At 38.5% G+C, this 12879-nt stretch overlaps 1 protein-coding gene across 2 annotated transcripts in view; it reads left to right on the top strand.

Annotated features, from left to right (window-relative positions):
- Positions 1-12879, top strand: part of LOC139150373 (nesprin-1-like) — a 28897-nt gene that overhangs the window by 3116 nt on the left and 12902 nt on the right. For both annotated transcript variants that reach the window (XM_070722710.1, XM_070722709.1), the window contains 14 exons: positions 44-379; positions 823-966; positions 1196-1369; positions 1777-1941; positions 2459-2614; positions 3042-3368; positions 3770-3925; positions 4447-4611; positions 4983-5309; positions 5609-5929; positions 6277-6603; positions 6996-7151; positions 11132-11296; positions 11887-12219. In XM_070722710.1, coding sequence (XP_070578811.1) covers positions 44-379; positions 823-966; positions 1196-1369; positions 1777-1941; positions 2459-2614; positions 3042-3368; positions 3770-3925; positions 4447-4611; positions 4983-5309; positions 5609-5929; positions 6277-6603; positions 6996-7151; positions 11132-11296; positions 11887-12219 — 3252 coding nt within the window. The remainder of the gene's footprint in view (positions 1-43; positions 380-822; positions 967-1195; positions 1370-1776; positions 1942-2458; positions 2615-3041; positions 3369-3769; positions 3926-4446; positions 4612-4982; positions 5310-5608; positions 5930-6276; positions 6604-6995; positions 7152-11131; positions 11297-11886; positions 12220-12879) is intronic.

Genomic DNA, 12879 nt, shown 5'->3' with positions numbered 1-12879 from the left:
AAATTATCTTGATTCATCAGAGATATTTGACCCCTCACTGTAGATTGCTGAAGCTGAGTTGGCCAGTGCCAAAGACCAACTCGACACCCTACATGAGACAGGAAAGCAACTAGCAGCTGAAATTGAAGCCACCAGGGGAGCAAAACCCACTGACATTGAAGATGACCTAGATAGGACAAAATTGAGGCATGCTGTGGTTGCTGAGAAACTGGACGCCAGAAAGGAGAGCTTGGCTGACCAGCTGTCAGCACTGGACAGCCTTACAGCATCCAGGGATTCACTGACCAGTTGGCTTCACAGTTCTCAGTCTGATCTGAGTGTCGCACCAAGTCAGTTTGCTGACAGCTCTGCTGTTCAAGATAGACTTGGTAACTTTCATGTAAGTAGATAGAGACAGATTTGATCAGATATGCTTCTTCACTACGATGTTCCCAAACCCACTCATAGCACCAGAAATTACCCATAATTCCTTCTGATTTGTACCATTGCAGGTTGCTTCTTGAACTTAATTTTAATGTAAAAAATTGAAAATCAAAAATTGAAATACAAAGATAAGCAATTTGTGAAATCTTGAAAAGACATTGTTGAAAATGTGTGAAAATTTCTACTAAATCAATTAGGTGCTCCATAGATAAGTCTGGATCTTTTTTCTGTCATTGGCCAGATTGAATACAATAAGTAACCATATATACTTTTAATTTGGCATTATAGACCACTGGCTTTGGTCACAATTCATGTACTAAACTGTAATGACTCAATGGCAAATTAGCATCACATAGTGTGGCCAGTGTCTGACTCATACATTTTGTTTTCAATGTACAGGCCCAGCTTTCTGAGAAGGAAGCAGAGCTTGAAGCAATGAAGTCAAAACTGGCAGAGTTGAAGAGACTGAATCCCGATGCTGATTACCCTGAACTTGAAACAGCTGTTGCACAGCTTGAAAGGGAATTAGAAAACGCCAAACAGGTAAGGTCACTGAGGGTTTTGATGTTATCATAAAACCAGGGTGTTGAATGTTATAATTATAATTGATACTCTTATTGTCACATGATATATAGGTCATATGTCAATCATGCCAAATGCAATTTGATGAGAGCCTGATATTAGCATAGAAAGTATGTAATTGAAATTATTTTAATGAATGATTATGCTACAAAAAACAGCAAATTGTGTCATGTATGTTGTCACATTTCAGCTTGCCAGAAACCAAGAGATGGGTCTTCAAGAACTGATGCATCAAAAGACAGAGCTGTCTGATGTAGTGGAAGGCTTGAAAGGTTGGCTGGAGAGAACTGATGACAGGCTTAGTGGCTGTGAGGACAACACCAAACCAGACGGTAAAATAGTCAAACAACTCAAAGAATGCAGGGTACGTTGATTTCATTAGAAACATGGAAAGTGATAATGTGTGACATTCTATTTGTGGCCACTTGTTTATTGCATATCACGTAAGCTTCATTGGTCAGTGGCTATGATGTACATTATTCATCAAGCCATGCAGAGGGATGTTGTGAGGTTACTTTACAATAAATATACCTATGAAGAACTGGTGCTATGGTAAACTTTAAATCTCTGGCAAGGATTTTTTCAGAACTTGCTCAACAGTCCCAAGGTCAAACCTTTCTACAAAAGAAAAGCTTAGCTGTGAATGCTGGAACAGTGATTCAGTAGTCTTGACCCCGGGATACTGCAATGTCAATGTGGGTCTGTATTGTTTAGGTACACGCTTTGACAATGCTGACTGCTGAAGTTTTTGTTTCCTTTTTGCAATCATAGAAAACAATAGATGATATAAAAGCTCACCAACCTAATGTTGATGGAATTCAGACAAAGTTACGGACAATGTCCGGCAAATATCCCGCTTCTGATCTTATTAAGCTCCAAGAGGAAATTGCAGCTGTTGCTAGGAAACACGATGAACTGAAGAATAGAAGTTTGAAGGTCAGTAAACTCTTAGGAGGTAAACTACATAATTGTGTAATATGGCAGCATGCAGAGAGAGAGAGCTACATGTAGAATACGATGCTACTTTAGAAATTTTTGAAACAAAATAATTGTATCTGTTCAGTACCCAAAGGCAAATCTGAAAGTACGTGTCAAGCATGTTGCACTTTACCATTGATATTTTTAAAATCTCATCAAGATTTCCTGCATGTTCAACAACTTCACACAGTTGTTATGACTGTATGACTGTTGCCATGGTTTGAAACAAACTATTGTGCATCTGCTTTTTAATATAGGGCTATTCTATTGACAACAGCCTAGGTTGGGCAACAAAACATTGTGTGCTGTTTCATGTCATACAGCATATTCCATATTATGAAAATGTGCAGACTACAGTTTATAAATGGTAAATCTAGCTTGCTTTAATGGTCTCTCATTCTCTTGTCATATGTGATACATTTTGTTTTGCTATGGTATTCTATTAATTGTTGTAGTTCTATATTGGCTGTCACAGATCCAGGAATCGTTAGAGACAACCCTACAACAGAGATATGAAGATGCAACTCAAGATTATTCCCAATGGATCAAAGCAGCCAAGTCCTCATTGAAGAGTTGTGCTGACACTGCCGGGGACAGAGCATTCATTGAAACCAAACTTGACAAATTGAATGTAAGCCAAAATTTCTGCCATCTACTTTCTGTCTTTGTACAAGATAACGTGAATCCTTCTCAGCATGCATCAAGTATGAAGATGTTACTGTGCCAGTTAAAATATTAATGCGTAACCAAAGAATGGTGAAGATAAAAGTGTCCATGTAACATCCTTGACAGGTCAAATTATCCGGAAATATTAAAATAATGTGAAACAGAACCAATCAGGTTGCATTTGAGAAAGGCAGGTTTGATCAGCAGAAATATGAAGACTACAGCACATTTAGGATAGTTGTAGGATAGTGGTACTAACTATACTTCGAATATCATTCTGGCCATCGGTTTATTTCAATGTGAGAATGAGTAAGTTCAATTTCACCGTATCAAGCAAACCAGATGGTCGTCTTTGTGCTGTGAATTCTGACTGAGACTCCGTTGGTTTTCAGGAACTGGATGACAACATAGAAGAAGGGAGAGCAAAACTTGCCAACCTCAATTCTAAAGGTGAACATCTCTGGCCAACACTACCAGACCACAAACAGGACACCATCAAACATGAACTGGCCGTTGGCAACGAAGAGTTCAACACTTTGACCTCTGACCTTCTGACCTGGCTTGATAAGCTTGAGGAGTGTGCAGATCTGTGTCAACAATTTGAAGAGGCCTTTGCAAAGCTTTCTAATTGGTTGAAAGCCACAGAAGAAAAGGTCAAGAGTCAGGCCGGACCGAAAAGGGACCTTGGACAGAAAGAAGACCAACTTGAAGAATTCAAGGTTAGCATCAATATTCATACATTGTAGTTGTAGACATTACTTGTGAATGGCTGATGATTTGTGAATGGACTCCATGAAAGAAAAGATTTGATTGGTCAAATAAAAGTATACATTAACAGCCATGTTGCTTCAAACAATGAGCATTGATTGATGGCTGGAATACATTAGTATTGTGTACATAACCATGGTTTAGTACTTTTTTGATATTTAAAAGTTTTTTATTGCAGTCACAAATATATATTCATCGGTATATCTTATCCTGGGAGAGAAAAAGATTTCCAGTTCAAAGTTCTGTTACAGAGTAACTCAGCTAAGAATCTGTAGAAGCTTCATGGTTTGCTATGCAAAACTGATTTTTTCCCATGAGACTTTTGAAGATGCAATTGAAAATTTATTTTCAGAATGTGGACGATGACGTAGAAAAACAGTCAGAGCTGGTGGAGCTTGTAAAAGAGGGTGCTGATAGCTTGGCAGATATCAGCTCTTCCAATGCCAAGGTTGTGAGTCAAGTTGCACAAGTGACCAACACATACAATATCCTGGCCAACCGAGTCAAGGTATGTGAAATGAAGGACCTTTCTGATTGTCACACCGTCCAGAGTGCAGACATTTCTGATTGTCACACTGTCCAGAGTGCAGATATTTCTGATTGTCACACTGTCCAGAGTGCAGACTTTGTCAGGAGAGTATGTTGTAGATGAGATTGTGTGAAGGAAACATTCTCTTTCAGCAGAAATAGAAATTCATACTACCGGTTTGTCAGGTTGTCTGTACAGATGTGAAAGAGAGAGTGTGTTACTTTTTTACAGGATAGTTGACCTGTAGTGATGTTGTTGTATGGTGTCAAGATATTGCAAGAATACAACCTTTTGCTTAACCATAATTGTTGAAAAATTCTAATCGTGCAGTTCTCTTGAAAAAAGACTGATATAAAAATAATGAGTGAATATGGAATTCCAAAATATTACCCTCTGCTCTTGGTGTCATGTACATTGAATGCTGTGCCCGTTGTAAAATGAATTAACCCTACTGTCAACAGACTCAAAGGATAACACTATATTTTTATGTGTATCCATAGGAAATTGTGAAACAAGCAGACCAGAATGTGAAAGACCATCAGGAATATTTAGAAAGTTCAGTTGATTTTACTGGTTGGATACAAGACTTGAAAGAAGAGTATGCCAGCTGTGCTGAGCCAACTGGTGACAGACAAGCTTGCCAAGCCAAGCTAGACAAACTCAAGGTAGAATGTCCTATATGCTATCAGAGATACAGGAAAATAGAAATCTCATACTCCCTTCAATTGAAATGCAAAATCAATCTCATTTTTTTTTTATTTAAAATGAGCTTTACTTCGTTTCAAAGAGAGATTTCCTATATGACTATGGTGATTAGTACTAAATGTCAGAAACTTTTTAAAAACAGACATTTTATTCTTTGATAATGTTTACACTGTAACAATCAAAGATTTCATTCTAAAATATAACTGAAGTTGTTCTTTTGTATGTAGAGAAGTTTATCAGTATTCTCACAGTTTTTCCACACATAATTGAAAGTCAGTTGCAAGATATTTGTGAGTGTGTTTAAAAGTTCAATGCTGCATCTCCATTTCAGGAGCTGCTGGACCTGAAGGATGAGGGACAATCCAAACTAAATGACATCGTCAGTAAGGTTCACAAAGTCTTGCCGCATACGTCTCAAGACGGTAGAGACATCATCAAAGATGATCTGAAGACCACGAAAGAAGAGTGGGAGAGTTTGATGTCCAGTATGCATGAATCAAAAGGAAGACTAGAAGCCAGCTTACAGCAGTGGGGTACCTATGAAGACAGCTACAGACAGATCTGTGAGTGGCTTGATGACATGGAAAAGCAACTGAACAGTGATAAGGACTTGAAAGATGACCTTCACGGGAAGAAACTACAGCTTGAAAAACTAAAGGTAAAGGTTTAGGTTTGATGGGAATTCATTTCAAAACTCGTGTTTGCAGACTGAGAATCCATGAAACAGCCACAAAAAAGGATCAACTTGTCAACAACATCTCATATGTTTTGCTAACGTGTTACTGGATGTGAGTCGCATGATGATAATAGTGTAATTTGATGATAAACCACCCATACAGTTGACACAGATTTCATACGTTTTATTACTGGATGAATGGAAGACAATACTTCGAAAGGACGTTGCTACATTTAACTTTAAGAACTAATACATAATCTATCCTTACATATCGATTTCAGTCCCTGCATCAGGACATTGTAGCTGACAAGCCAGTCGTAGACACATTCATATCCAAAGCCCAGGAAATCTTGCAGAGTGGGCCAGGAGATGCTGCAATAGGTCGACAGGCATCCCAAGTTGAAAATCGATACCAGAATGTGGCCACTAAAACCAAAGAAAGACTCAAGCTACAAGAGCAATATGTACAAGAGCACGATGTGTATAACTCTGCATTACAAGACTTTACTGAGTATTTGAAACTAACAAAAGACAGATTTAGCAGCTGTGCCGGACTATCTGGCGATAAGATTGTCATGGAAACCAAACTGCTGAAAGTACAGGTATAGTAGCTATCACTGCAGTGCATTTTATTTGTGTTGTTTTACAGGAGAATGAAGTTGTCAGATACATCAAAGGAAGACTGCTAAATGAATAAATTAAAAACTGCAAGCTTCTTTAAATATTGTCAATTTCACTTCAAAATAAGGAAAACAAGGCATGTACTAATTTTAATTTCTCTTTTCCAAAACAAAAACAAAGCCATATTTTTACTTTGAATTCACATCAATAAGAAAAATATGAGACCTTCAAAAAACAAAAGTTGAGATTACTGAGAAATTTTATGTTTTTTATTTTTACTCTTTTAATAGACTTCTGATATATTTGTTGCCATTCTTGTGCTTCACAGGAGTTGTTATCAAAGCGCCACCAGGGTCAGAGCAAACTTAACAACCTGACTGAATGTGCCAGTGATGTCATGCCACACACTGCACCAGGAGGTCAAGATCAGATCAGAAATGAGATTGACTCTCTGCAGAAAGAATGGGCTGACCTGATAGCTCAGATGCAAGAGACTAGAGGCAACCTGGACTCTTCTCTGGAACGATGGAATTCCTTTGAAGATAGGTATGATCAGCTTGCTAAATGGGTCCGAGAGGTGGAAGAGACTTTGAGGTCTGCCTCGGAGCTGCAACCTGGCCTTGGTGAGAAAAAGTCTCAGTTAGAAAGATACAAGGTAAGTTCTGATTTCAACTATCTCAAGTGACATTCATTCATCTGTGATGCATTGACAGTATTATCATTCTTCAATGACATTTTGAAGTCAGGATGGTTTGATACTTCAACAGTTTTTTCTGACGGTTGATCTTCATCATTTGAAACTTTGTTGCCACACATAGAGTTGAGTTAATAATCATAGTCATACCCATGTGCATTTTCTGATTTGCAAAAAGAAAGTTGACTTACGTGTATTTAAAAAATGTTGATGAATTTCTTTTGTCCTTGATATACAGATAGCACCACCTGTGTCTTAGGATTTCATATAATGAAAATATGTGTGTAATGTAGCTGTTTTTAAAGATAAATATTTTCTTTAAAGCTTCCTTTTTCTATGACACACCTTTTCAGGCCTTGGACCAGGACATCAGAAACCATGAACCAAAACTTGAGAGTATTAGCCAGGAAGCCCAGCAGATAGTGCAAGCCAATGCCTCTGACATCGCTGTGGGTTCCCAAGCATCTCATCTTCTCTCCAGATATGAAGGACTCAAAATCAACTCACAGGTCAGTGAAGTGGACACTCCTCAATATGTTGCAGAGACTGGGAAAATGTGTGTTTACTTTTCCTGATAGTTAAAGGTATGGAAATCGATCCCAGGGCCTAGGAGTGGCACATGTAAAACAGTGTGTATCTTTGCGTCAGAGGCGGAATAAATCTATTTATCCAGGAAATCTTAATCCCGACTGCTATGTTTGTACGCACATAGAGCCAGTCGACGTTAGGGACACAAAAAACAACACGAGGAACAAACAGGCAGTGGTTTTGAACAAAATCGAGGTACCCGGTACTTCACCGATGTCTGTAACTCAGTACATGAAAATATTCGTAGCTTGACGCACTTTGAACATAGCTCGTAGTAAGTGACAGCGGAAAGCCCACAGAACTACGTGTACAACTATAACAGCCACTCATGTAGTTGGCGCTCAGTGAAGATTTTTCGATCAACAACTTTGACGGATGATGGACTGACCTTTTCTACCGCAATTGTTATCTCCCTCGATTCAGCACAAAATTTTCGTATGGACTATTGATGCGGTGTTTACAGTTGTTACGTAGTGGTAAATCCTAGTCGTATGTACGACTGCTGCGTAAACAGTCACTGAATAAATTTTGCACGCATTTACGAGCACTGGATATTACTACCGTTTTTAATCGAAAACCGTCCGTATACGCACATGACAGTTGTGACAAAAACAACACAAAAAATCTGGCGTACATTGTTACTGCATTACTTTGACCAAAAAATCACCCATATGCCGAACGGTGATCATACAGAACTCTGCTGCAGGTTTCTGGACTAAACGACCCCAAACCGACCCAGTCCCAGTCAACTGTGCCGGGCTCGACGTCTACTCTATCAGCGTCAACTCAAACTTTCACTCCAGAAAGCTTTACCCCACAAACTGGGAAATTCAATAAAATTTATCTTGAAAAAATTTCAAACTTTGTATCGTATTGAAAAAATCTTACCGGGGCCACGGAGCAAATTAAAAAACCAACAAACCCCAACAGAAACAGTGGAATGATCATTAGTGTGCAAGGTCGCTGTATTATATGTCAGGGTGAAAAAATCTAGCTTTGAAATTTCAGGACGGTGCAAAAGGCGGGGCAGAATTAGACAAGATTACGACCAATGTGTTACCGCCGATGGTACATAACGTACTGTTGATAGCAGGTAGTTCGGTGTCCAGTGAGAACACGATTCCGAATATATCACGGCTGTTGATTTGAGCTGCCTCCGATCGAAAATTTTCAACACAAAGACATGATATCAATAATTTTGCGAGATTATAAGTACCCGCTGTCTTCTCGCCAAATAGCTGCGATCAAGATCATTATGATAGAAGCAATTGACCGCCGAACACCTGCTTGCTGATCTTATACACAACGTGTAAAAATTGATTATTCCTGCTGAGAAATACGACAGCAAATATTGCAATGTGAATTTCTTACTATCTTCCTCGCAATGGTTTTGCATCTGTGTTTATTTTATCACGGTCACTGGACCATTTCTGACGATTTTTACTAACAAAGAATCAGTTCACACTCATCGTGGGAACACATTGCAAAGACGTTCACAAAATTTTCATCACATTCATCACATTACCGTAATCCCCGTTTCAAAGACGTAGGAAATGTATAATGATTTGTTTATCTTGAAAAATCCCGAACTGAAGCCTCTAAAATGATTTTTCTTCTGAACAACTTCCCGACAACTTTACAATTACACTCTGGTCATCACATGGCGGTTGTAACCGTACATGTGCTGCTGCCAATGGAGAATCAAAAGACTTCAAATCAACAGTCAAAACGTACGGAAAAAGTATCAATATCCAAGCAATGTAAAACAATAATTTTGATAAGGTCAATTTATTGTATATTATAAAAAATCTCCAGACCACTCGGAACAGCGTAAGATTATGATCCCACTCATTCGAATACTACACTCACACGGTAGGGTAAAATATGGGAACTCAGATCGTTATATACTGCTTCCGTCAAACGAGTCCGCTTATCTAAAGACGGCAAAAATGGTAAAAAAGACGGTAAAATGACCATAATTATTATTGCTTGTCTCTGTAAATTTTGCCGACTATTCGTTAGTAGTTGTCGAATTTCTTGAGTTTGTCCGAAAACTATTTCAGTGAATGACGTAAGTTTCAAGACACCCGAGTGCGAACGCAATATCGATATGGAGATAGCAAAATCAGTCGCAGACAATCGAGGAAGAACATAAGAGTCTATTAATCTGCGATTTAATTCATCCTAGGTTACCATGAAAGTAAAAAAGTAATGTTGTGCCGTGGTTGGGAAAGAAAAGTTGATTAAGTTTTCAAAAAAAACGTCAGCTAATACTCGAACAATTTAGTAAAAAACTAGCTCAGAAAAACGTATAGAGAAGAACGACATCGCCGATCACGGCGATCTTCAGATCTTTTATCATGTTTCAGTCTGAACGGTCAACATTTGATGCTATAATCTATGTCAAGTGTCTCTTTTTGGTCAAATCCAACAGAGATGAATTTACACGATTTAGTTTCATCGCCCCGACCCGACAGGAAATAATGAAGCTCATGGGCACCTGTATACATGTAATCGTGGCATGAACGTATCCAATGCCCGTCCACTGCATGAGCCATTGACCGTGCATCGTGAGCAAACAACGGTTTTGGATGTCACGAGAGCATTTTTTTTTCCGCAGTCTGTGAGCGTATGAGTGGTTTGGGTAGGCTGTATACATGTAGATCGGAATCGAGTTGATTTCGGCGGAAAACAGTTAGAAAGTAGTTTTTCGTGCTCCGTCCAAATGGGATCCGCCTGTTGCCGGTTTTGTCCATGGTAATCAGCAGAGCTGTGGTGGGAGGCCGTATAACGCCGGGAATACACGTCATCGTACGCAGGGCTATGCCACAACATACTTCCAAAGGCGATCTATCGTAAAATATCGTACTGCAGGTCAACACACACATCACCCATTCATAGGCCTACAGGTACACATATCAACGAACAAAAAGGGAGAGGCAATCTGCTTGAAACCATGAAGTAGTCCGCTTGTGTCTGAATCCATTGAGGCGCGTGTTCAGTAACCGTTGGTCAAGTTTTTTCGTTCAGTTAGAATCGTTTATTCATTGCTGACATCGTAATCGATCCGATGTACACAACAAATGTTTGATCGTTTGCACCTTTGCGCGTCCCCTCGTGATTGGCAGCTGTTTGAATGCTTTCATCTATTGTTCGTTGGACGCTTCGAACACAGCATAGAAGCAGTTTTGGCATAAAAATCAACTTAAAATGGAAAAAATGAGAGAATTTCGCCAACAAGGTGATGCCACAAGTATTCACAAAACGTAATATGTTGGAAGAGTGCTTTAATTTACACCATGGTTGTTGAAAGATCCAGATTTTCGGGAGCATTCGTTGACGTTGTTACCATGTGCCACTCATGTTGGATTATGAATCCCCAGGGAGATAGGGGGTATTTATAGGCTCCCCCTGCCTTTAAGAGATTTTGTTGTTCAGTTGTGGCACATGGATGTACAAGCGATTGTGTTGCTTTTTCAATTTTCCAAGAAGTAAACATCACCGGATACAAACAAGATATTTTCTTGTCACTAGTGTGTGTAGAAAGAGCTAAGTCATCAAACATTAATCTCTGTACCCTATTAAAAACAACAGCACATCAAAATGTTGAAATCATTTTACCATTTTCAAATGGGTAACATATCAAAGTAGTTAACGAAACTTTTAAAACTCAAATTTAGTATTGTCGCATGAGTTATTTCTGTAAATAAGGGCTCAGACTTTCAAGTAATCAAAATAGCGGAAAGGTGTATTTGAAACAGGCAACAGTTTGGACTTAATTGTAACGCCAATCAAATTTGAAATATACTACTCCTGGTATTGCTGTGGAACCTACCAACTCCAAACCACTCGATGCTCACTAAAATAAAATTAATTCAATAAATCCTTGTTATTTTCACAGGATGCATTGAAGAGAATAGACAGTCACATCGCTGATCATCAACAATTCATTGACGCTGTCAATGAGTTCAATAACTGGTTAGATGACGCTGAACAGACGTTGCAGAGTTGCTCCACTGTGTCAGGTGACAGAGCTGACCTGGAAAAGAAAATAGAGACTATTAAGGTAAGATAACCAGACATGCCCTGCTGAAATAAATAAGGAAAACAGAGACAGCTTTTATTTAACATTGATGATGCCAAATTTCTCCATTTTTCTGTTGTAAAATGGAGATTCTATTACATATGTTCACCTATTGTGATGTAACCAGTTCCTGGGCACTGTTTTTTTAAAATGTATATCAAAATGTAAGTTTCTCTGAAAAGCATATGGAAATACTACGTTGAGTGCATTTTTGTGGTTGTAATAAAGGAAAAAAAGTTGTCATTCACTCCAGCAAAGGGTGAAATATACGGTGTTTTCAATTGGGTTTGAACTCACAACATATGGCAGCCAGTCACCTAGCAGAGAAGCAACAGAGAGAACCACTCGGCCAAATCCCCATTCTCAAAAAGAACGGTTCAAAGATTCTCTTGCTCTATCTTACACTTTTCCCAGAGAATTCATGATTTCAAAAATCCTGTATCCTGTATCCAAGTGAAATTTAATAATAAAAAGAATAAAAATTCGTAAGAATTGAATCGGCAAATTCACTCTTAGTATGGTATTGAATAAAACCTAGCCCAACTAATGTTTTGATCTTTCTTGTACAACAGGAACTTCAATCCAGCCGACCTCAGGGACAGGTACTACTCAACCAGACAGTGGACACTGTCCACAAGATACTTCCACACACAGCACCAGCTGGAAGGGATCATGCCAAGCAGCAACTACAGGAAGCCAAGGAAAAATGGGAGAAATTCTTAAGTGACCTTAGTGAGGCCAAAGGAAACTTGGAAACATCGTTGGTTCAGTGGAACAGCTATGAGGACAATTATGAACAGATTTTGAAGTGGCTGGCAGAAACTGAAAATGAATTAACACCAGATGCCATCTCAAAACTTTATCCGGATCTTAATGGGAAGAAAGAACATCTGGAGAAGTATAAGGTTAGTGAAGATACAGCAATGTAAAGTATTGGGATTTGAGTGATTTGCAGATGTTGATTCAAAAAGTTTATCATGTGTTGAAGTCAGTAAATTAATTGTAGACTTTCTTTTTTAAGTTGCACTTGAGATATAACTTGAAAAATAGCATGAAATGCAAATAATGACCAGATCAGTTTGTGTACATTTATTATTGGACAGAAAAAAAATGTGATGCATCATTTTTGTATCCTGATTATGAGATTTCAAAAGTAAGAAACTTATTGAAGCTCACCGTTCATGTTGAGGGCACAGTTTGGTTTTATCACAGATCAATACTGTGATATGTCCATGATCTCAAGGATTGAAAACTATGCAATGCATTTATGAGGCATGAGCTCCTTTTGTGAAGTTAAATTTGTGTAAATTTACTGCCAATTTCTCAAGTTCAGGTAATAAATTAATCTTCTCCCTTGTGAAATGGTTAGAACGTTTTCTATCAGTTTGTAATGCAGTGGTCTTTCAGATGTAATTACCATCATAAATTTTAATAGACTGAGACCATCATAAACCATAATGGACTAAGTTTCCTTGACTTCACATGCAATTCAAATTTTGTTAGCTCCGCTGTCAGCGACGCGGAGCTTATCAAATAGGTTGATTTTCCGTCGTCGTCCGTCGTCG

Source organism: Ptychodera flava, chromosome 14, assembly GCF_041260155.1.
Source record: "Ptychodera flava strain L36383 chromosome 14, AS_Pfla_20210202, whole genome shotgun sequence".
NCBI lineage: Eukaryota > Metazoa > Hemichordata > Enteropneusta > Ptychoderidae > Ptychodera > Ptychodera flava.
Note: the sequence above shows the minus strand (reverse complement) of the source record. Positions and strands in the feature narration are given on the sequence as shown.